We start from the raw sequence: 25,546 nt of genomic DNA on the forward strand, positions 1-25,546 counted from the left end.
TGTTATGTTCCCTCAAAGTGGCTATTGTTATATATCCACTAGTATGATTGGTGGCTAATAGCTAAACACTATCAAGTTTATATGTGTGTTTATGTTATATGACCAAGGTTATGCTGTATGTTAATGAACAGCTAAAGGCTACCATTAGCATTTTGGTAGCTAATAGCTAACATTTACAGTTTATTTGCATGTTGACGTGTTCATTTGAAGCAAAACTATACCTTGGAATAGTGATATGTTTGCATGTACAAATGTGCACATGAGTGTACATGTGTGTGTGTGTTTGTGTGTGCATTCATACATGCTATCGTTAGCAAACATGCTAGCATCTTCTGTTCTGCTGGCCAACAGCTGTGGACACATCTGCAACTGTGTGTGTGTGTGTGTGTGTGTGTGTGTGTGTGTGTGTGTGTTGGGGCAGGAAGCAGTAGGCAGCCATTGATGTGGTCAGACCTTCTGTCACCATCCAGCCAGCCAGGGAGAAAGAAAAGGAAGAGGAGGATGAGGAGGAAGCTGACTGTGTCTTCTTCTTTTTCGTAATTGTTTTCTTCTCCTCGTGGTCACTCTTCATCACACACACATGCTGGTTAATTATGGGAATAATTTGTGTTTCATCTCAATTTTCTCATTCTGGAAGTCATCTGCAGTTCTGTCCACATTGTTTTTGTTTGTTTGGAATGACTTTTTTTGTTGTTGTTGTTGACTTTAATTTAATTTAAAATTATGATTTGAATTTTGGCCGGCACGGTGAGTGACTGGTTAGCACGTCGGCCTCACAGTTCTGGGGACCGGGGTTCAAATCCGGGGCCCCAACTCTGTGGAGTTTGTATGTTCTCCCCCTGCCTGGGTGGGTTTTCTCCGGGCACTCCGGTTTCCTCCCACATCCCGTTGTAGGTTGATTGAAGAGACATTGCCGGTAGGTGTGAATGTGAGTGCGAATGGTTGTTTGTTTCTATGTGCCTTGCGATTGGCTGGCGACCAGTTCAGGGTGTACCCCGCCTCCCGCCCGAAGATAGGTGGGACAGGCTCCAGCAGCCCGCGACCCTAGTGAGGATAAGCGGTAAACAAAATGGATGGATGGATTTGAATCTTTGCAACATTATATACAACCCCAATTCCAATGAAGTTGGGATGTTGTGTTAAACTTAAATAAAAACAGATTACAATGATTTGCAAATCATGTTCAACCTATATTTAATTGAATACACTACAAAGACAAGATATTTAATGTTCAAACTGATTTATTGTTTTTAGCAAATAATTATTAACTTGGAATTTTATGGCTGCAACACGTTACAAAAAAGCTGGGACAGGTGGCAAAAAAGAGTGAGAAAGTTGAGGAATGCTCATCAAACACCTGTTTGGAACATACCACAGGTGAACAGGCAAATTGAGAACAGGTGGATACCATGATTGGGTATAAAAGGAGTCATTCACAAGCAAAGATGAGGTGAGGTTTGTGAACAAGTGCGTGAGAAAATAGTCAAACAGTTTAAGAACAATGTTCCTCAATGTACAATTGCAAGGAATTTAGGGATTTCATCATCTACGGTCCATAATATCATCAAACGTTTCAGAGAATCTAGAGAAATAACTGCATGTAAGCGGCAAGGCCGAAAACCAACATTCAATGCCCGTGACCTTCGATCCCTCAGGCGGCACTGCATCAAAAACCGACATCAATGTCTAAAGGATATCACCACATGGGCTCAGGAACACTTCAGAAAACCAATGTCAGTAAATACAGTTCGGCGCTACATCTGTAAGTGCAACTTGAAACTCTAAAGCAAAGCAAAAGCCATTTATCAACAACACCCAGAAACGCCGCCGGCTTCTCTGGGCCCGAGCGCATCTAAGATGGACTGATGCAAAGTGTTCTGTGGTCCGACGAGACCACATTTAAAATTGTTTTTGGAAATTGTGGACGTCGTGTCCTCCGGGCCAAAGAGGAAAAGAACCATCCGGACTGTTATGGACGCAAAGTTCAAAAGCCAGCATCTGTGATGGTATGGGGCTGTGTTAGTGCCAATGGCGTGGATAACTTACACATCTGTGAAGGCACCATTAAATGCTGAAATGTACATACAGGTTTTGGAGAAACATATGCTGCCATCCAAGCAACGTCTTTTTCATGGCCGACCCTGGTTATTTCAGCAAGACAATGCCAAATCACATTCTGCACGTGTTACAACAGTCTGGCTTCGTAGTAAAAGAGTGCGGGTACTCCACTGACCTGCCTGCAGTCCAGACCTGTCTCCCATTGAAAATGTGTGGCACATTATGAAGCGTAAAATACGCCAACGGAGACCCCGGAATGTTGAACAGCTGAAGCTGTACATCAAGCAAGAATGAGAAAGAATTCCACCTACAAAGCTTCAACAATTAGTGTCCTCAGTTCCCAAACGTTTATTGAATGTTGTTAAAAGAAAAGGTGATGTAACAGAGTGGTAAACATGATCCTGTCCCAGCTTTTTTGGAACGTGTTGCAGCCATAAAATTCCAAGTTAATGATTATTTGCTGAAACCAATAAAGTTGATCAGTCTGAACATTAAATATCTTGTCTTTATAGTGTATTCAATTAAATATAGGTTGAACATGATTTGAAAATCATTGTATTCTGTTTTTATTTACGTTTAACACAAAGTCCCAATTTCATTGGAATTGAGGTTGTATATTATATAATTTGTCAAAAGGTATTTTACCCTTGAAGAAACTTCAAGGAGTTCAAAATGTACGATGAAGCTTTTAGTAATAATTTATATAATAGTTACAATTCTAAGCTACAATCCTAAAGGTAGGCAAACTGTTACATGTCTTTTGAATTTCAGTTTTCATCACATTTCATTTTCAGTTTTAGTTTTATTAAAGTAGTCTCTTTGTTTTATTTTTGTCAAGTTTTGGTTTCTTTTTCTATTTATTATTTGTATTTTTGTGGTGTATGTTAAGGAGATTTAAGTTCATTATTTTTTTTTTTAGTTTTATGACAGTAGTCTCTCTAAATGTTTGTCAAGTTCGGTTTTGTAATTTATTTTGTTTTTTTATTTCAATTCTTTATTTCTATCGTGACTGTTGAGCAAATTCTGGTTTCTACATTATTTTGATTGTTATTGCTAGTATTAGTTATGGTTTCAATAAAGTAGTCCCTTCTTTTTTTCAAGTTCTGTTTTCTGATTTTATTTATTTAGTTAGTTAGTTATTTTGTTGTTTGTTTAATTATTTTTCACATCATTTCATTTATTTACTTTTATTTTTAATTGTACTTTAGCAGTCTCCATTTTATTTATTTCAAGTTCTGGTTTAGGTTTTTATATTAATTAATCATCTTTACCTTTCTATCTCTGTATTCATTTTGTCATGTCAATTCTTGTTTTATATGTAATTCCTGTAATTATCATTTATTTGTTTTGATGTATTAGATTTTATTTTTATTTTACTGCTCAAGTCTGCCCTTTCTATTTTTTGTGGAAACTTCTGGTTTCCATTTCCGTTTGCATTTTGAATGCAAATATTCGTGTGCATGGTGTGTTCATGTGTTAGATAAACTGCAAAAAATACAATAGAATTAAAATTAAAAGTTAATAACATCAGCAAAATATTGAAACAAAAATAATGTATAGTAATACAATAAAATATTTTAAAAACTATTTAAAAATAACAAATTACATCCAAAAACAGATCAATACACTAAAATAAAACCAGAAACAAGAACTTATAAACTACCATAAAATACAGTAAAATAACATGAAATAAAACAATACAAAATATATTAAAATAAAACCAGGGAGAGGAAAAGTAAAAAAAGGGCTCATGACTGGAATGAAATAAACAATTAAATACAATAAAATAAAAACTATATTTAAACATTTCAGTATGACAATGAAAAAATAACTTTCATACATAACATAAAAAAGGAGTAAATGTGAGTCCCAATGTCCTTCTTTTCATTTACCATTATTGCTGTAGTGTTTATTTATTTATTTTTAACCTTTATCCATCCAGGTTAGGCAATTTAGAGCAGATTCTTATTTGCCGACCTGGTCAGTTGTGACTTTTCCACTCCTGGCCTTCTTCTGACTGCAAAGGCCTCACATGTCGCCTCCCCCAATTAAAATTAAAATTCAAAACTTGGAAAGTAAAAAGCATATACATGACACTAATACATGGAAATTCGTCATTTTGGTCAAAAGGCAGTGCACTTTTCATGTCTCATTTATGTAAGTACACAAATTGTATAGTTTTCCTTCTTTTCTTTTTACTCCAATTCTAAAATCTTTACACTGGCCTCCAGTCAGCTTTAGAATAGATTTTAAAGTTCTACTACTGGTCTATAAATCACGAAATGGTTTAGGTCCTGAATACATGGATGAAATGCTAATGGCTTATAAACCCAGTAGGGCTCTGAGAGCGACAGACTCAGGTCAAATAGTGGAGCACAGAGTCCAAAGCAAACACGGTGAAGCAGCGTTTAGCTATTATGCTGCACACAAATGGAAGAAGTTGCCAACAGAAGTGACGTCAGCCCCAAGTGTGCATGTTTTTAAGTCCAGGTTAAAAACTCTTCTTTTTTCCCATGCTTTGTAGAGCATTTCCACTTTTAAATATTTCTTGCACTCTATGTGGTTTTAATTGTTTTATTTGTTTCTCTTTGTTTTAAATGTTTATAAGCTGTTTTTTTACCTTTGTTTTTAAATGCTTTTAATCATGTAAAGCACATTGAGTTACCTTGTGTATGAAATGTGCTACATAAATAAATTTGCTTTGCTTTGCTTTTAAAGTCACAATTTTCAGTAACATACACCTGTGTGGGAGCATATTTGATTAAAAAAAAATAATTACATTTAAAATGGAGAAAGTGCAAGAAACAAAGTGACAATCGATAGCACGCGCACAACAAAGACAGACAAAGTGGAAGAAAAGCCTCGAGGACCAGTGTTGCCCCCTACAGGCAGCCTCTGTCATTGTGTGTATGTGCGTCCGCGTGTTTTTTCCTGGTGAAGAGAGGGGACATCCTGTCACACTGCCTGTGACTAAACACTTCCAACCCAACACACGCGCGCACACACAGGCACTCACACACACGCACACGTACACACACACACGAGCAGTTTATCCTTTTGAAGCTGACTCCAAATCACTAATAAAAAAATAAATTGAAATGGATGGACTAATACAATCAAAGAAACTAGAATAAAAAAATATATAAAACCAGAAACAACGACAAGAAAAAACACAAGAAACACAAGAAAATTAAATGATCTACTGTAAAATACAATTTAAAAAATGAAATAAAATAAAAACGCAAATTAGAATTTCAGAAAAAAAATTAAAAGAACAAACTAATAAGGTAAAGCAAAACACAGTTCAATAAAAATAATGAAACACAATAAAAATAAAACTACATCAAATAAAACACAAACCAGAAAACACAACTTGACAAAAAAAAACAGCAAGAACAGAGTTATTCAATAAAATAAACTAAAATAAATAAAGAAAATACAACACAAGACAATAAAAAAATCAAATAGAATAAAATAAATTGAATTGAGAAACCACAACTTGACAAATGACTAGTAAACAAAAAAAACTACAAAAAAAATAAAATAAAATAAAATAAGACCAATAAATAAATTTATATAAAAGTAATAAAACAAATTGAAACCCAGAAACCACAACTTGCCCCCCCCCCCAAAAAAAATATTTTTTATTAAAAAACAAGAATAAACTAATAACATAAAACAATATACAATAAAGAATACAACATGACACAAAGACAATCAAACAGAATAAAATAAATTCAATTAAATCCAGAAACCACAACTGGACAAAAGACTAATAAACAAAAAAAAAAAAATAATAAAAGATTAAAATACAAATAATATAATACATTTCGACTAAAAACTAATAAAATAAAATGAAACCCAGAAGCCACGACTTGCTCAGAAAAGCAAGAACAAACTAATAAAATAAAAGAATATACAATCAATACAACACAACAACAACAATACAACACACACAAAAATCTAACAGAATAAAATAAATGCAATTAAACCCAGAAACCACAACTTGACATAAATACAAGGGGAAAAAAAGAAAAACAAACAAACAAACCAAACTAAAAATGACTAAAATTACTAATAAAATCAATTAAATCCATACTTAAAAAAATAATAAAACAAAACAAACCCAGAAATCACAACTTCATTAAATGTATCAAGGACATATTAATAAATGAAAGAAATTTACTTTTGTACAGTTCTAGCTCACATGACTTTATGCGCGCGCGTGTGTGTGCGTATGTGTGCGTGTTGCCTCAGGTGAAAGCTTCTTGCTTGCAAACAAGTCAGTTAAGTGTGCGCGTGTGTGTGTGCGTGATGCATCCCGGGGGCGTGGCCCAGGTTCCAAGAGGCGTGGCTTTTCCTCTGAGGGGGCGTGGCCGTGCGTCCCAGAGGCCGGCCCTCTTTGCAACATAGCAAGAGTCTCTCGCCGGGTGTCACACACTCCAACGCAGCGCGCCCAAGGCAGCACACACACGCGCGCACACACACGTGAGGACTAGCGCGGAGTATCACGGCGAGGAGAGCTCGGCGTGCACCTGTCCCACACACACACACACACACACGCACGCACGGAGAGTCCCTGACCAGACGTCCTTATGTGTGGATGGGACCAAAGCTACACGGTGAATACTTTCCCTTTTTTATTTACATTTGTGTGCTTTTTCTTAACCTTTGCAAGTTTCATGTTCCTGCCTTTTGTGCAAGTTTCACTCCTGGCAGGGAGCTGAATGCGCACTGTTTTGAAAACTGACACAATTAACAAATCAAAAAAGTCCAACAAGGCTTAAACGTGACTGTTTTTTTTTTTTTTACCTGTTTAAAACACTATAGTACAACAGTGCACAAAATACGAAAGTCAAAAGCCTACCCTAGTGTTTTCAAGGGCAAAATGAAATGTTCTTTCTTGAAAAAGAATACTTTTCAGGTGTCATTTGTGCTTTATGGGCATTTTTCTATTCGTGGACAAGAAATATGTGTTTACTGCTGAGAAAATGCACACAATTGAGACGTAAAAATATATAAAAATGTGTGTTTTAAGGAACTTTCCTTGCTTTTTGTGGGCAAGAAATATGTGTAGAGCTGTAATTAGTACACAACATTAGGCAGTAAAAAGTCTACTTTAGTATTTTTAAGACTAAAAATGGATTTCCAAAAATGTTATTTATGCTTTTTGGTCATTTTTTTAAAATCTGTAGACAATAAACGGTGTACTGCTGAATATTTTTGCGTTATTGGGCTTAAATTTGACTTCTTTGCTTATTTCAAAAGTACATTATTTATGTGATTGTTTGTTTGTGGAAAAGAAAAAGGTGTATAGCACATACAATTATAAAGTTTAAAAGCCTACAGAGTTTTCAAGGCTACATTTGTTGTCACGCTTTTTGGTCATTTTCGTATTCGTAGAAATTCATGTGTACTTTTGAGAAAATGCATGCAATTGGGAAGTAAAAAACGAATATTTAGCATTTCGAGACTTAAATTTGACTGTTTTCCAGTTAAAAAATACTTTGATTCATATTGTAATCCTTTTTCTTGACTTGGAATAAAATACGGCACTGCTTTGAAAATAGACAAAATTAGGAAGTTGGGTAAAAAGCCTACTTAAGTGTTTTTAAGCTTTAAATGTGATTTAGTGTCTTTCAAAGATATGCTTTTTGCTTGTGATTTCATGCTGTGTGCGCTGTTTATTTTGGGCTAAGAACAAAGTGGGTGCTGCTTTGAAAGTACACAAAATAAGCAAATCAAAATGGAAACCTTCATTTTAAACCTTAAATTTGACTTTTATGCGTGTTTATAAATATTCTTTATGTTATTTAATGCTTTGTGTGCACCCTTGTGAAAAAAATAGCTATCTCCAATTTTTAAAGACACATTTTATGCGTTATGTGATTTCTTGCAATGCAGTGAAAATAGAAAAAAATAAGCAACTGAAAATGCAAACATTGGTGTTTTTAAGGTGCAAATTGGAAGTTTTAAAATATATTTTTCTGTATTTGTTGGTGCTGTTGTGCGTTGCAAAAAAGAAAGACATTGACTGCTTTAGTGTTTTTAAACTTTGAATGACATATATATATATATATATTATGTCATGCTTTCATGTATATGATGTGCAAAGTCAAAAGTTAGTGCTTCTGTAAAAAGATTCAAAATTAAGAAGTACCAAACTGAAACTTTAGTGTGACTAAGGTGATTAAATTGCCTTTAAATAGCTGCTCATTTATTTTTACATAACATGATGTCACTGGAACTCCCCCCCCCCCCCCCCCCCCAATTTGGCTTGTTTCACTCATTCCATTCGACTTTACTCACAAGAAGGAATTCTGCTTCATTTGTTTAATAATTAACGCAAACTCTATCTGAAATATTTTGCATAGGAGTTGTGTGTCATTATTTCGGATATTGCAATTGTAAAAGGTGTGCTTTGTGTGCTCGCTTAATTTGAATAATAATTATAGTTTACCATTCAAATTGAGCATTTTGAATGTAATATTCTTGTTTTTTGCATCTTCTGTTCATCATCTGCTGCTGCGACATGCGTTCAGAACAACTGCACAAACTCGTAGATCGATTTATTGACTCAAAAATTGCTTTATTTGTGGTTTAGCCTGTCACTGATGGAAAGTGTGTAGTTGTTTTACTGTGTGGGGAATAATTGCTCTGTGTGTGTGTATTGTGTGTGCGTGTTGTTTGTGCTCCCGAGACCCCCCGAATGGAAAAGTTTTGTCGTACCTTCCTCCTCAGGCCAATCCTGCTGCTGCTGAGTCGCCAGGCTTCCAAATTTAGTTGTATTCCGTCACAGGAACTTCCTTTCTTCTTTACTTCCCTACTTCCTTCATCTTCTTCCCGAGTCTGACTCACATCAAACTAACTTGAAAATGAAAATCGGCATTGTCGTAATCAGCAAAATGCATCAAAGGAGCACATTATGGTCACATGTGTTTTTCGGAAAATCAAAAACTAAATCAGTCAGGTCTGTTTTTCCTAGCCTAAAACATGTTATTTCTTTAAAAAATGACTCATTTTTATTTGTGAATTTTGTGAAGCTTAAAATGAATTATGTGTTGTACTCTGCATGTGTTTTTGTCTCATCTCTGTTGAAAGCCACATAAAAGTCCCAGGAACTTATCGTTCTTGGTACTTTTCAAGATTCCAATCAGATATGTTTAGCCAAAAGGTTCCTGTATATCTGGAAAGTAGCAACGCTGCTAGTAGGGCCTTGAAATACTACACCCAGCCCAGGTCCAGAAGGTTCCAGGACCTCTAGAAAGTACAAAACCTAAAATACTAACTACCCTAGCATTGTCTCCAGGTGGCCTTGATCAAAGACCCAAGAAAACTTTTTAGAAACTCGTTCCCACTCAAAATGTGGGCTCCTTGGGATATAATACCCAGCCGGGTTCAAAAAGGTTCCTGAACCTCTGGAAAGTACCAACCACCATACATTTAGAAACTAGTTCCTACTCAAAATGTCCTGAACATCTTGACACACTACCACCCAAGAAGGGTCTTCTTTTGGCCCCAATAAATGATTCCAGAACTCACTTTAGACACCAGTTCCAACTGGGCCCTAAACAGAATTTGATTTGGGGCCTTCCTCCTACCAAGTTTATACGATTAATATGTTAAAAAAATAAAACTCTCATGCTTGTTGGAGGCCCCCTAGTATAGATACTTCACCCTAGCCCTGTCCCAAATGGTCCCAGAACCTCGGGAAAGTACTAGCCCCCATAATAATGTGAATTGTCTCCCATGTGTGTTTCCAAGGCGACCTCTCAAAGCTCGGCCATGTTGACCAGTGAGGGGGCGCACACCATGGAGCAGGACGCCTCCCACCATGCCGCCAAGATGGCCTCCATCAGCTCAGACGGCGTCCGGACGGACTCGGACGTGGACATGGACTCGATGGAGGCAGCGGATGAGGCTGACATGACTCGCTGGACAGAGGCCGAGTTTGAGGAGAAGTGCACGTACATTGTCAAGGATAGCACATGGGAGGCCGGACTGGAGGGGGATGCTAACGCTAACGCTGCTAACACCGGCGGCATCAGGGCACACGCCTCACTGCCCCGAAACCTCATGTTCAAACACACAGCTGATGGAAAAGAGGTACGACACACAGTGGGCATACACACACCTTTCTAGCTCATGTAAAGCTGAACATGTAAACCAGATGCGATCGATTCAATGCCCCGAATTTAAAATGAACTGGATCATTGAGAATATTCACAGGTCATGTAAAGCTGGAGTAAAGCAGCCTTAGCTAATATGAAGGGGCAGTAAAGCAGCATTAGTTTATGTCAATCAGCGTTAAAGCAGCGCAAAAGTACTGTTAGCTAATCTACAGTAAAACAATGTTGGTTAAATTTATTAATATAAAACAGCAGTCAAGCAGTGTTATCAAATATAAAGCAGCCTTATTTAATATAAAGGAGCATTGTCTAATATGAAAGAGCAGAAGGCTCAAGCAGCATTAGTTCAGGTAAAGGAGCCTTAGGTAATATGTAGTAGCAGTAATTGCAGCAGCGCTAGTTAATACAAAGCAACATTAAAGCAGGGTAAAAGCAGAGTTAGCTAATATAAAACGGAAATAAAGCAATATTATATTACTATATTAACATAAAGCAGCGTGTTAGCTAATGTAAAAGAACAGTTCAAGCAGCCTGGGTTAAAACAAAACAAAAAACAGTTAAAGCAGTACTGTTAGGCAACAGTAAGCAGCAGTAAAGCAGCCTTATTTAATATAAAGCAGGGTTAAGTAATATGAAGGAACAGTAAAGCAGCAATAGTTAATGTAAAGCAACAGTAAAGCAGCGACAGCTACTATAAAGCTAATACAAAGCAGCATTAAAACAGCGTAAAAGCAGTGTTAGTTAATATAAAGGAGCAGTAAAGCAGTATTAGTTAATTAATAATAAGCAGCAGTCAAACGGTGGTATCTACCGGAAAGCAGTGTGAAAGTCGCATTAGTGAGCAATAAAACAGTCTTAGCTTGTACTGTAAAGCAGTATTAACAGTGTTTTCTAATATAAAGCACTTTTAAAGTAGTGTTAGCTAATGTAAAGCAGCAGTAAAGCAGTATTACCTAGTATAAAGCAGCCTTAGTTAATATAAATTAGTGCTAGCTAAAATAAATCAATATTGAAGCGGTATTAGTGAATATAAAACAGCAGTATAACAGCTTTCACTAATATAAAGCAGTGTTATAGAAGGTTTTATTTATATTTATAGTGTTGGCAATACTTCATACCTACAGGCAGAGGGAGTCATTAAATTATTGTAGGCTACATCATCTGGTAATTAAAAAAAAAAAAAAAAAACATTCCTGTAACTCTTTCACACTTTTGTGACATTCCCAAGAATCTTGTCAATAACGAAGGTGAAAGAGTTACCTCGATTGCATAAATAACCGACCCCCCCACCCTCATTGAAATCTCCCTTCCGCTCAAAAGTGTTATGTATGGATTATTTAATTAGGGTCTTTGTTATCAAAAGGAAGCTGAGCACTGATAGCAAACAAGAAGTGAAAGTCCGATGGATTGGAACAACTGTGTTATCGTCATGAAAAATCATCACGCTGTAAAATCATTTGTGTGAAATGGGTTCATTACATTAACGGCACATTAATGACAGTTACTGTTTTTGAATGTAGAGAGCAGCAAGCAGGTAATTGAAATCTGGAGTCGCAAGTTTGGTGGATGGCCTCGATGTCCCAACAAAAGCAATGGTGGAGGGATATTTTCGGCTGCCATCTTAGGGAGTGATATGGAAGGTGTCACAATGAGTTTCTAAATGAACATTTCCTGCCATGGTAGAAGGAGAAGAACAATGCACCCCATCACACTGCAAACATATTACAGAATCTTTAACTGCTATGGGTGTAGGGGGATGGAGACTCATATTGTGGCCACCACCATCCCCTGACCGCAACCCTACTGAGATGTTTTTTTTAGGGGGGTCGAAATAGCAGAACTGTCAGATAGACGTGGCAATCACTAGACCACTCACTGTGCTGCCGGTGTCGTTTTGAGTCATTTTGAAAAAAGAAAATAAATAAATCTCCTGTTGCCATGGTGGTTATACATAGATGCTAATATTCTAGTTGATGACATAATATACTGTAGCCTACATATAAAAAATATTCTTCATGATCAACAACATTTCTTTCACTGTAAATCACGGAAAAACAGCTTTTTCCAAATGATTTGGAACCTAATATAAATATGAAAATATTTTTGAATAAAGCTTCTACTGCTTTGTTTTATTCAGTAAGCCGACTAAAAAGTACCCTTGTGTGTGTGTGCAGGTTGTGGGCGTATGCAGCCGGGAGTACATCCCCAAGGGTACCCGCTTCGGACCCCTGGTTGGCCAAATCTACACGGCCAACAGCGTGCCCAAAGACGCCAACCGCAAGTACTTCTGGCGGGTGAGTGTGTGCGTGTGTGTGTGTATGTGAGTATGAAAGGGCTCTAGGGGGACCACTTCCTGTGATATCACCGCCGTCGCCTTTGTCACAGGAAGTGTAACTCTCTGGCTGTGTGAGAAAGCGAGAGGGGAAGGAAGTGATGTCACAGGAAGCTTCCCGTAAGTCCCCAACTGTGATGGGTTGACCCACTTAGTCACTTCCAGGAAATAAACTCTCTACCCCTCTGCCTGGCCATCATGTGTGTCAAGAAGCTAAGCGTGTTGTTTATTTCACCATTTTGTGGACAGTCGAGACAAGACGCAGTATAAAGCAGCAGTAAAGCAGTATTAGGGAATGTAAAGCTGCCGTAAAGTAGTGCTTGCCAATATAAAGCAGCGTTAAAGTAGCGGAAAGCAGTGTTAATAGAAGCTTTAGCTCATATGATACAGCTGTAAAGCAACCTTAGCTAACACAAAGCTTAACATGTTGTTTCCTTCCTGGCTTCAGATCTACGCCGATGGCGACTTCCACCATTTTGTGGACGGTCTGGACGAATCTCGCTCCAACTGGATGCGCTACGTTAACCCGGCCCACTCGGTGGCCGAGCAGAACGTGGCGGCGTGCCAGAACGGCTTGGACGTTTACTTCTACACCGCCAGGCCCGTGCCGGCCGGGGCTGAGCTCCTGGTGTGGTACTGCCATGACTACGCACGCAGACTACACTACCCGCCATCAGGGGACCTCATGATGCAGAAGCTCAGTAAGTAGCGCTTGATTGACATCACAAAGCAGCAGTAGAGCAGTGTTAGCTAATATAAAGCAGCAGTAAAGGTGAATTCGCTCATATAAAACCACCTTCTTTGGCAGGTTAGTGGCTTAAAATGTCATTAAGGATGTGCCAGACTGACCACTTGTCACATTTATGAACAAGTGTGTGTCTGTGTGATGACACTTTCTCCTCTTAGCATCTTTGTAGTGATAGCACTTGAACGGACTATCCAGCCCTCGGTGCATTTGTGTGCGTGTGTGATTTATCACTTAAAAAGAACAGAAGGGAGTCCCCCTGCCCCCATTGGCCCCCCCTTGCTCCTCCTCTTGAACTTCCTGTCTGAGCCGCTGACAGATTGAAATCTCCAAGATGGTGGCCGTGTTTGTTTAGGTTTGTGAGGAGGAGGAGGAGGAAGGCTAGCTGATAACCTCCATGTTTACTCACCGACGCCTTACTACTCATTCCCCCACTTGTGTCTGTTTGTGTGTGTGCGAGGGGGGTAACACACACATTGTATCACACATAATAGATGGCGGCCATTTAGCAGCGAGCTGACGTGTCCTAGCTTTTAAGGGTTTGGGTTGCTAATCTTCGCTTTCATCTCGCCAGTGTGTGTGTGTGTGTGTGTGTGTGTGTGTGTGTGTGTGTGTGAGAGAGAGAGAGAGAGAGAGAGAGAGAGAGAGAGAGAGAGAGAGAGAGAGCAGCCCAAGCTAATATAAAGCAGCAGGAAAGCAGTGTTTGCTCATATACAGCAGTTTTATCTAATTTAAACCGGTGTTAAAACAGTTTTAAGAGGTTACAGCAAAGTGGCAGTAAAGCGTATTTTTGTTGAACACACCTTACTGTGTTTACCTTACTCACTTTTAACAATGTGTGTGACACACACACACACGCACACACACCTGACTTTCTGTCCGGACCCTCACATCGTCCATCAAGCGCGTGTCACTTTAAGAGCGCTAATGCACGTTTATCTCCCCAAAAGTAAACATCCGTCAAAACCGCTATTGATTTGACTTTTCCTGTCCTTGCAGAACGGTCCCTGCTGGAGGTGAAGCAGCATCAGGCGTCTGACCCATCGCCACCCACCTCCGCCACCCCTCGGGCCCCCAAGCGGGAGCACAGTGTACTATCCATCCTGCGGGATGTCCCCAAGAGCGAGCCTAGCCGCCCTCTGCCCACTCGCTCGCGTTTCGCCTACAGCCCCGAGCGCCCCTTGTACCCACGTGCCCTCTACCCGCCCCTTAGGGGTAACCCCCGAGGAGTTCCTAAAAGCAGGTGCCCTGGGTTACCCTCGTTCCCCTGGCGACCAGTCGTCGGCCACGCCCAGCTCATCGGCGAGGAGCAGCCCGGAGAGCAGCCCCCAGGGAAGCCCGTCCGTGCCTTTCTACCCGGGCGGACTGGGGCCATATCCCAGCTACTCTCCGCCGTCCGCCGCCCCGCTGTCGTCCTTCTACCCCCCAGGGGCGCCCTACTCTCGCTACCTCCTGCCGCATCACTATGCGCTTCCTGGGGGCGGTGTCCCCACCGTGGGGGGAATCTACCCCAGGATGTACCCACTTTACCTGCCCCCCCACGTGCCCCTCCTACCCTCAGACGTGGCAGGGCGGCGTTTCCTGATGTCAGACGCCACCCATCCATCCCGGGACTTCCTCCTACCGGCGCCCACTAGCGCCTTCTCGGCAGCCGCCTCCCTCAAGGACAAGGCGACCGCGCACCGCCCTTACGCCGGTCACCACTCCCCGTCTACCGGATCCCCCGCTCCGGGGGTTCCCGGTGAGCGGGCGCCCACCAAGCTGTGCGACTCGGACGAAGAGGCGGTGAACCTGGTGAAGGTGAAGCGGGGTGTTGGCTCTGCCGGGTACAAAGCGCTGCCCTACCCGCTCAAGAAGCACAATGGGAAAATCAAGTATGAGTGCAATGTGTGCACCAAGACTTTCGGACAGCTTTCCAATCTCAAGGTGAGTCCTCTGAATCAGGTTCCCCTATGAGGGGCACCGAATCCCCACTTCATGTTTCTCATACTGTCACATGACGTGACTTGAGTCAGACTTAAGTCTTCAGTTTTAGGACTTGACTGAGCTAAAACTTGTTAAAGTCTTGACTTTGACTTGGTATTCATGAGACTTAACTAAAGTCAGACTTAAGTCGCAAATTTTAGGACTTGGTTAAGCTAAAATTTGTGAGTCTTGACTTGACTTGGTATTCATGAGAATTGACATGACTCAAATCAGACTTAAGTTGCCAATTTTAGAACTTGGCTTGTCTAAAACTTGTAAAAGTCTTGATTTGACTTTGACTTGGTATTCATGAGAATTGACTTGACTCGAGTCAGACTTAAGTTGCAAATTTTAGGACTTGGCTTGGTTAAAACTTGTAAAAGTCTCGCCTTGCCTATGACTTGGTATTCATGAGACTTAAACTTGAACTACATTTGCAAATCTGCATTTTCAAGATAGTGTACCATTTGAACTGGGCTTCAAGCTTCATATGCATTTGAGAAGACAATTATGTACAGTGACCCCCAGCATATTCACGGTTCTGCATTTTCAAAGTCACCTACACATACTACACTGACTAATGTGCGAATATATGCTGTGACTGATCAGTATATGAAATTGCTTGGAATTTAGCAGGGATTCCACTTGAGTTGCTTGAAATTTATCACAATAACTTGGGACTTACTTGAAACTTGAAGGTTAAGACTTGAGACTTACTTATGACTTGCACATACCTGTATGTCACTTAAACCCACCTCGTGTGATTTTCTGACCGCCACTTTTCTGTTGTGAAGGTCCACCTCCGTGTCCACAGCGGCGAGCGACCGTTCAAGTGTCAGACGTGCAACAAGGGCTTCACACAGCTCGCCCACCTGCAGAAACACTACCTTGTCCATACGGGAGAGAAACCGCACGAGTGCCAGGTGAGGCTCTTTGATTTAAAAAAAAAACAAAGATTTTAGATTTTAAGAAATGTTCCCTTAAATCATTATATACTATATTATAACAATTGAAAGGGCATGTCAAATATAAAGACAGCGGGGGTTCACTGTACATTGTAGTACTTATATATAGATGTACTTATATATATATATATATATATATATATATATATATAATGTATGCATGTAAGTATATGTGTGTGTATATGTATATATATATATATATATATATATATATATATATATATATATATATATATGTATGAATATATATGGGTATATTTTCAAAAATCCTGGATCCATACATGTATACCTAAACCAAAATAGATTATAGAAAAATGTTGGCCAGTTTTATTAGCATGGTATTCTATTCTATAGTAATATGATTGATATTACTGCAGCATACTGAGTTGCGAAACTCTTCTTCGTGTTTTATGTATGTCTGGACTATACTGCCCCCTGGTGTCCAAAGTACACACACCTGAAGGAGCCCAATGTCAATTGGCGTTGGAGAATAAAATCTTGAAACAAACTGTTAAATTTTTTTACTTTTTTAATTATGTTATTTTTATAACGTAAAATACTGTAGAGTGCTATTTTTCTTATTCATAAATGCAATAAGTTTTTTTTGCAGGGCTGGAATGAATGGATTAGTGGCATTTCCATTCATTGTGTTGATTTACTGTACAAGTGTGGTCACAGAACAAATTGTCCCATGTCCTACCTTTTCCGTCCATCCATCCATTTTCCATACCGCTTATCCTCACTGGTCCCAGCTTTTGACTCTGGGCAAAAGGCGGGGTACATATAAACAAACAACCATTCGCACTCCCATTCACACCTACGTGCGATTTAGAGTCTTCAATTAACCTACCATGCATGTTTTTGGGATGTGGGAGGAAACCGGAGTACCCAGAGAAAACCCACGCAGGCACGGGGAGAACATGCAAACTACACACAGGCGAGGCCGGATTTGAACCCGGGTTGGTCCTCAGAACTGTGAGGCAGATGTGCTCATCAGTCGCCCACTGTGCTGCCTCTTACCTTTTCCCCAAGTGAAAATCAGTGAGGAAGTTTATCATCAATCCCATTTTTTTGTGCATCAGGTGTGCCACAAGCGCTTCAGCAGCACCAGCAACCTGAAGACCCACCTGCGCCTCCACTCGGGCGAGAAGCCGTACCACTGCAAGCTGTGCCCGGCCAAGTTCACGCAGTTTGTACACCTCAAGCTCCATAAGCGCCTGCACTCCCGCGAGCGCCCCCACAAGTGCTCGCAGTGCCATCGCCACTACATCCACCTGTGCAGCCTACGGCTTCACCTCAAGGGCTACTGCCCGGCCACTGCTCCCCACCACATCGCCGCCGATGAAGTCCAACGCGCCAACGAGGAAATCGAACGCTTCGACATGAGCGAGCATGCTGAGCAACTGGAGAGGCTCCAAGGCGGAGCAGAGTTGGACGCCGTCTTAGAGAAGCAGGTTCTGGGGGCCGGGTGGCGCCAGTCTTCGGTCATCAAGGTGCGGCGCGGACTTGCCGTCAAACAGGAGGCAGATGTGTGAGGGAGGCGAGGTGGGGACCACTTCAGGGACTCGCTACTCAGGGCTCAAATTTGACAATCACCCTCCTAAGGTCTCCATTTCCACACTTTTAATTTATTAGATGATGTTTCCAGAACATTCTTCAGGGTTTACAAGAATGATTCCACAATTTTGTCTGTGTCCCTTTACCACTTAATTTAAATGACAGGAACAAAGGGCAAGTGTGTGTGTTACAACAGTTACCTCAGAGTGCATGTGGGAGTACATGTGAGAGTGCGCGTGTGTCAAGGGAAAGGCTGAAGACGGAATTTTTTTTTCTATTTATTTGCTCTTTGGCTACTTGAAGAAGAAGAAATGAAAGTGGAGTGCAGCTGGTCAACATGTAGCACCTGTTTTGTCATTGTTTTAGTTATAATACTGATGACACTGTCAGTGATGTGGACTTGACGCTCAAAACCAAAGTTGACTGCATGGACTTCCAGAATGCAAAATGCAGGAAGAATGTGAAGAAGGGACTTTGATTTTATTTTATTTAATTTGTTTTTCATATGAAATTTACGTCATTTTACTTGTATTGTTATTTTATTTGCAATGAATTATAGACATTGTCAGTGATGCGGATGTGACACTCAAAACCAAAGTTGACCAGATTTCTAAACTGTAAACGTCCAAAGTAGCAACAATTTGAAGAGATTTTGTTATTTAATTTATTTTTACTTTATTTTTTTAATTAATTTTAATCATCTTGTTAATTTCCATTTCAATTATTTAATTTGAATTTAATTTTACTTTTTTTTAATTTGTTGATTTTTATTTTCATTTTTCACTTTGATGCTATTTCTAATTTTATTTTACAATTTCTTTTAAATATGTTCATTTTATTATAAATAACACTTTGTGTGACACTCCAAACAAAAGTTGACTGGACTAAAAACTGCAAACATCCAAACCAGGGAGAATTTGAAGAAGGAATTTTATTAGATTGAATATTTAACTTTTAATTTTTTAAATTCATTTTATCCTTTATTTTGTTTTCATCTTTTATTTACTTTCATTTTGTACTTTTATTTATTCACTAACCTTTTAAAAAAATGTATTCTTATTTTTCATTTGGAATATTTTTGTTTATTTTTTCATCAATTTAAATAGTTTTCTTAATTTTCATCTTTTCATTTTATTTTACTTTTGTTTCAGCTTTAATTATAGTTTTAAAGCATTTTATTCATCCATTTTTTAAAATTGTATTCTTAGTTTTCATTGGTTTTTACTTTTTATATTTATTTTTTCCATTTTAATAAATTTAAATTTATTTTATTTTCATTTTTAAAAAATATTTATTTTACTTCAATTGTAACTTTTAAAAATTTTGTTTTACTCTTCTATTCACGTTTTTTTTTTTAAATTTGCTCTCAATAACAACACTGTCCATGTGTGACGCTCCAAACCAAAGTTGACTGGACTTCCAAACTGCAAGCGCCCAAAGCAGGAAGAATGTGAAAAAGAAATCAAGGGACTTTTGATTTAATTTTTGTTCCGAGCCTCTCCCCCAACCACCTTTCTTATGCACTGGCCCCGCCCCCTTTCGCATCTTCCTCTTTGACCAAAAAGTGTCTCGTCTTGTTGTTCGTCGAGCTTTAAACTTCACAAACTGTGTGTGCGTCTGTGTTTACATGCTGGTTGGTTTACAAATTGTTTAATTTATGTGCAAAAATGTCCAAATGTGTAAATTATTTTGAGAATTATAAATATTCACTGCTTTTAATCCCAAAACTGGCGCTTTGTTATTCACGTCTACAAGAACAAATACAAGGAACAAATTGTACACTTTCACTTAGAAATTGAAGGGAAAAAAAAGTTCACTCACTTTAATAGTTTTCCTTAAAATGAGAAAAAAAATGTCAAATTTCATGTAGAATAAATAATAATTGTCAGCATTAGCGTACTATTTTTAGTAGTAAATGATATCAATATGTATCAAATACAATATTGAATATACACTATTACATTTATACTTACATATTATAAATATATGTGCATATTCATTAGAATTGTGTTCGATTTTATATTCATAATTTTTACTAATTAATAAAAAGGTCTTGTTCGGCTGTTAGGTTAAGCAGAATGGAGGATCTGTATCCCTTTTATGCCGGAACAGTTTGAATGTGTCACAGTGGAATTTTTAAGCTGCCGCTATAGTTTCTTAGTATTGTAATGGATATTTCTTGAGAACGATCTGCACCAAAGTGATGAACAAACTAACTGTGGCAGTTGTAAAAAATACTATATATATGTGTGTGTGTGTGTGTGGAGTTTGCATGTTCTCCCCGTGCCTGGGTGGGTTTTCTCCAGGCACTCCGGTTTCCTCCCGCACCCCAACAACATGCGTGGTAGGTAAGTTGAGGACTCTAATTTGCCCGTCGGTGTGAATGTGAGTACGAACGGTTGTTTGTTTCTATGTGCCCTGCGATTGGCTGGCAACCGGTTCAGGGTGTACCCCGCCTCCCGCCCGAAGCCAGCTGGGATAGGCTCCAGCACCCCGCGACCCTAACAAGGATAAATAAATAAATATATATATATATATAAAACATATTATATATTTTATATTAAAACACGTAACTGCCTGCGGCATCTTTAAAACTCCTTTGAAAAAAGTCAAACTATTTTTACAAGAAAATGAACAACTATCTGTCTTGTCAGGCTGTATGGCAACATATGAGTCATGAATGTATTCAAGATAATAATAATAATAATACAGTAAGTATGAGCTCCAGCTGTCTGCTTCCCGGTTTGCTGACTGCTCACTTTGCATTCGCTCGTCTTCACAATTGACTTTTTATTACGAGGCAGGAAGAAGAAAGTCGTCAACGTTTATGTTGCTTTTGGTGTCCAGCTTCAAGCGAGCGGCAGGAAATGGACCTGCCGACAACCCCCCCCCGAGGCTGCGACTGAGCGCTTTCATCATCCCGCGCGATGACATGCCGAAACTTATACGACAATCACATATCGTATTGCTAGTGTTCTTTTTCATCACGAAAACCCATCTTCACATGTGGATGCGCTGGAGTGTGTGTGACTTTTGAAACAAGCGAAATAGGGTACACCCAGGACTGGTCGCCAGTCAATCTCAGCGCACATACAGACCAACAAGCATTCACAATCACACTCGCACCGATAGCACCTACCTTCTGAACACGCCATGCAGAAAACATCTTGTCAGGGACTGTTGGTGATGCTCGGTACTAAAGGATGCGTGCAACTACTTCCTGTTTGCTCTATCAAGGTGACAACATGGAAGACAAGTCACCATCAAATGGTGTAAAATCACCTTTGCAAAACAAAACAAAAAAAGTGGAAATATTAATAAGGCGAATCTAACGACTTATTTTGAGTTCAAAACGGCGAATTTCGCCAAAAGGTGACTGATTTGCATGTATGGAAAATGCAAAAGGTCACTGATGGTGTAGTGGTACACTCGCCTGACTTTGGTGCAGGCAGCGTGGGTTCAGTTCCCACTCAGTGACGTTGTGAATGTGAGTGTGAATGATTGTCCGTGTCTATATGTGCCTTGCGACTGACTGGCGACCAGTTCAGGGTGTACTCTGCCTTTCGCCCGAAGTCAGCTGGGATAGGCTCCAGTGCCCCACGACCTTACTAAGATTAGCGGTGATGAAAATGGATGGATGGAAAATGCAAAAGAAAAATAAGGAAAATGTAAAAAAAAAAAAAAAAAAAAATATCCATCCATTTTCTATAGCCATCTCCTCATCAGGTGAGCTTGATCCTATCCCAGCTGACTTTGGGTGAGAGGCGGGGAACACCTTGAACTGGTCATCAGCCAGTCACAGGGGACATAGACAAACAACCATTCACACCTAAGGATAATTTAGAGTCTTCAATGAACTTACCATGCATGTTTTGAAATGTGGGAGGAAACCGACGTACCCGGACAAAACCCACATAGCAAGGGGAGAGCATGCAAAACACTGCACAGGCTGGACCCCGGATACGAACCCATGACCTCTGAACTGTGAGGCGGTCGTGCTAACCAGTCAACGACCGTGACATCTATTACAAAAAAATTAACAAAGAAAATGGAAAAGAATAATAAGGAACATTCTTAAAATCTTGATGAAGGAAAATGTAAAAAAAAACAACAACTTTTTTTCTATTAAAAAAAAGAATCAGGAAAACGTAAAACAAGAAAAAAGTAGAAGTTACAAAAATGAAAAAGAATATGTAAAATGTAAAACAAATTAAAAATATATGGGAAAATATAAAAGAAAATCTTTACATACTTTTGTTCTTTATTTTTTTCAAAAGCGATTATATATTTTCATGCTGACATGTCCGCTATTTCTCACACACCGGCAATAATTAAAAAAATAATAATAAAAAAATTAGTATAATAAAAGTACAAACAAAGATTTTCCTGGATCCATCTTCATGAAAATTATTTGGCCTGGGAACGCCTCGGGATCCCCTCGGAAGAGCTGGAGGAAGTGGCTGGGGAGAGGGAAGTCTGGGCGTCCCTGCTAAAGCCACTGCCCCCGCAACCCGACCTTGGATAAGCGGTAGAAAATGGATGGATGAAATAAATAATCAATTGCACCATACACTCATCTTTGTCAGAAAAAAATAACGAAAATGTAAATAAGTAAGGAAAATGTACATTTAAAAAAATATAATATAGCTATTTAAAAAATTGTATAAAATAAAGTGGTGTGGAATTTCTTCATAATCCAGCTAATTTACAAAAAGAGAAAAAAAAAAAAAAAATCACACGCACACGCATGCACGTACACACAGCTGCGTTCCAGTGTGACTACGTTTCCGGAAGCCAAATTGATCCCCCCGGCTGGTATTTTTTACAGTAAATACGGTGGAAGGCGACGCGGAGGTCCAGCAGTCAGGATGAAGGCTGAATCATCCTCATCACCCTCACTTCCGCCCCCGGATTCCCCTCATCACGTCCTGCCGACAGGAAGGCCAGGAGGTGACCGCAACTAGTCGTAAACAAACCGGTGGAGCTCGTGCAAATGAAGGACACATTCCCCATAAAAATGCTTCTTTTTTTAAACTGGCCGACATTCTACTCATTGATCACCTTTTATTAGATTTGATATCAGAGGAACTTTAAGGATCAAGTCCGGATTAAGATTTTTCTTTGGCTTTTCTGAGCGACACTTATTCAAAAGGAGCAGCCTCAGCAAGAAGATACAGGAAGTGACATCACAAGGTGCATAGTAGTATTGTTGTGAATAAATAAGTATTGGGTTATGGGTGATCTGGAGTCTATCCCAGATGACGTTTTGGAAAGAGATGCGGGGTACACCCTGCATTGGTCGCCAGTCAAAATCAGGGCGCATGCAGACAAACAAGCGTTCACACTCACGTTCGATGGACAATGTCGGGTTACGTCGTTTTTAAAGGGACTTCTTCGATTCACATATTTAAGGAAGGAAAGGTGGAAGATAAAAAGGAAGGAGGAAGTAATGAAGGATGGAAAGAATGCAGAAAGGATGTAAGGAGCAATAGAAGGAATGAATGGAATGGAAGGAAGGATGGGTAGATGGAAGGAAGGAAACGGATGATACAAAAGGAAAGAAGGCAAGATGGATGGAAGAAAATAAGGATGTAGGATCGATGGAAGGAAAGAAAAAGGATGTCACAAAAGACAGGAAGGATAGAGGGAATGTAGGATGAAAAGAAGGGAGGGAGAAAGAAAGGATAGAAGGAAAATGGAAGGAAACAAGGTTGGTAGAAAAAGGACAGAATGACTGAAAGCTGGAAAGAATGATGGATGGATGAAGGGAGGAACAATGGTTAATGGATGGAACGAAATGAAGTAAACAAAGATACAAAAGGAAGGAAAGACAAAGGTAGGATGGATGAGGTAGGAAAAAGATGGTACAAAAAGAAGGAATGGAGGACGAAAGGAAGAAAAGAAGGGAGGGATGATGGAAGGTAGGTTAGGTTGAAAGAAAGAAAAAGGATGGAAATAATGAAGGAAGGCAGGATGAAAGGAAGGATGGAAGGGATGGAGAAAAATGGAAGGATGGAAATAAGGGAGTAAACAAAGATACAAAAGGAAGGAAGGAAAGAAGGAATCTCGGCGAGGGAGGAAATGAAGGATGGTACAAATGGAAGGAATAAAGGATGGAAAGAAAGTAGGAAAGAAAGAAGGAAGGAAGGACAGAAGGAAGAATGGAAGAAAGGCTGGAAGGGAGGGAGGATGCTACAAAAGGATGGAAAAATAGAAGTTAAGAAAGCACGCAAGCCTGCCCGCACGCACACACGTGATCCCATTACCCTGGCTTCAAACCTGCAACCTTCCATAAAACCTGCCTCGAAACCTCATTTTGGAGCCCAAACGTTTGTTTGATAGCGTGTCGCTCTTACTGTACATCGTGTTTGACAAGACCAGCTGCTGAGGAGACAGCCATCAGTCATGACCTCCTCCAAGGCAGTACAGCGCCACACGGTGCTTATTAATAATACTACCTGTGTTTGTGTGCGTGTGGGAGACAGTTGTCGAACAACATCAAAGCCTGTCTACCCCACCATCATCGTCCTCTTCCTCCTCCTGTCATTGGCTGCTTGGCTCTATTCTGAACACTAATGACAGCTTTGTGTGTGTCTGGGAATGAGAGTTCATCCAGGAAAGAGAAAGATTTTTGTTTTGTTTGTTTGTTTCGCCGGCTGACGTGACCTCATGACAGCATGTTTATTTGCGTGTCTCAATGTAGTTACGTGCACGCACATGCCATGTTTGAATTTCACTTTGATTACCATTACCTGTTTTTTTTGTTTTGTTTTGTTTTGTTTTGTTTTACCCTGCAGCCATGCTGGTTTCAGTATTTATTAACTTTCTTAGTTTTGTGATTGAGGATTTGCAACTCGATGACAAATGAAATTAAGTACATTAAAGTAAGGTTAAGTAATGCAAAGAAAAGTAAAGGTAGCACAAGTACAACAAAGTACTGTAAAGTAAGGTAGAGCAAAGTAAAGCAATACAAATTAAAAACAAATCAAAGCACTGTAAAGTAAGGTAAAGCAAAGCACCAAGTAAAACAAAGCACAGTATAGTATCAGTCACATAACGTAAGGTGAAGAAAGCAAAGCAAGGTAGTGTAAAGTAAGGTAATGCAAAGTAAAGAAAACCACAGTCAAGTCCTGTATAGTAATAGTAAAGTAACACAAAGACAAGCAAAGCAACGTACAGCAAAGTAAGGAGGTAAAACAGTTAAGCAAATCACAGCACAGCAAATAAAATCGTTAAATAAAAGTGAAGCAAAGCAGCCACACACAAGGCATGACTTCAAACCACCATTGTGCTTGACATCACACGAGAGCTCAGTTCAGCTAGTGTCACAAATTCCTGCCAAAGCTTTTATTGGTGCTTTTTCTTTTGCTTCACAGAAGAATTTTTTTGTGAACAGCGTTTCACTTCTCTTTCCACTTTTATAATACAATGTTTTTTAACCACAATATACAAAGAGGACCTAAAAACATTGCCTGTACGCTTGAAATGATGGCCACAATTTGTCAGATGATATCCATGATTTACCATGTTCTGAGTTGCATTTGATCTCAGAAAGCTCAAAGCCTTTCACTTCACGCAAAGACTGCACATGTCCTCCTTACTGCCATATAAAATGCTGCAGTGTGTGCATGCGTTTGTCCAGGGGCTTGTTGTACTATTTATTGCAAAGGGGGAAAGTGGTGAAGAGTCTTCAGGAATGTCTGCGGCACATAATTGACTTTGTCACGTTATAGATGAACACTAAACACAGCTTTAATACAAAATGTTTAATAGTGCTGCACCACATTATTACACA

The 25,546-nt window shown here is 39.4% G+C and overlaps 1 protein-coding gene across 1 annotated transcript; it reads left to right on the top strand.

The window, feature by feature from the left end:
- Positions 1–6,512: 6,512 nt before the first annotated feature.
- On the top strand, positions 6,513–19,470 carry prdm1a (PR domain containing 1a, with ZNF domain). The gene is given in 8 exon segments (XM_061674713.1): positions 6,513–6,680; positions 9,823–10,164; positions 12,362–12,481; positions 12,968–13,220; positions 14,264–14,486; positions 14,488–15,190; positions 16,024–16,152; positions 17,277–19,470. Coding segments are annotated over 8 exon segments (2,250 nt in total). The 5' UTR covers positions 6,513–6,653; the 3' UTR covers positions 17,730–19,470.
- Positions 19,471–25,546: the final 6,076 nt, after the last annotated feature.

The sequence above is a fragment of the Phycodurus eques genome, chromosome 4 (genome assembly GCF_024500275.1).
Source record: "Phycodurus eques isolate BA_2022a chromosome 4, UOR_Pequ_1.1, whole genome shotgun sequence".
NCBI lineage: Eukaryota > Metazoa > Chordata > Actinopteri > Syngnathiformes > Syngnathidae > Phycodurus > Phycodurus eques.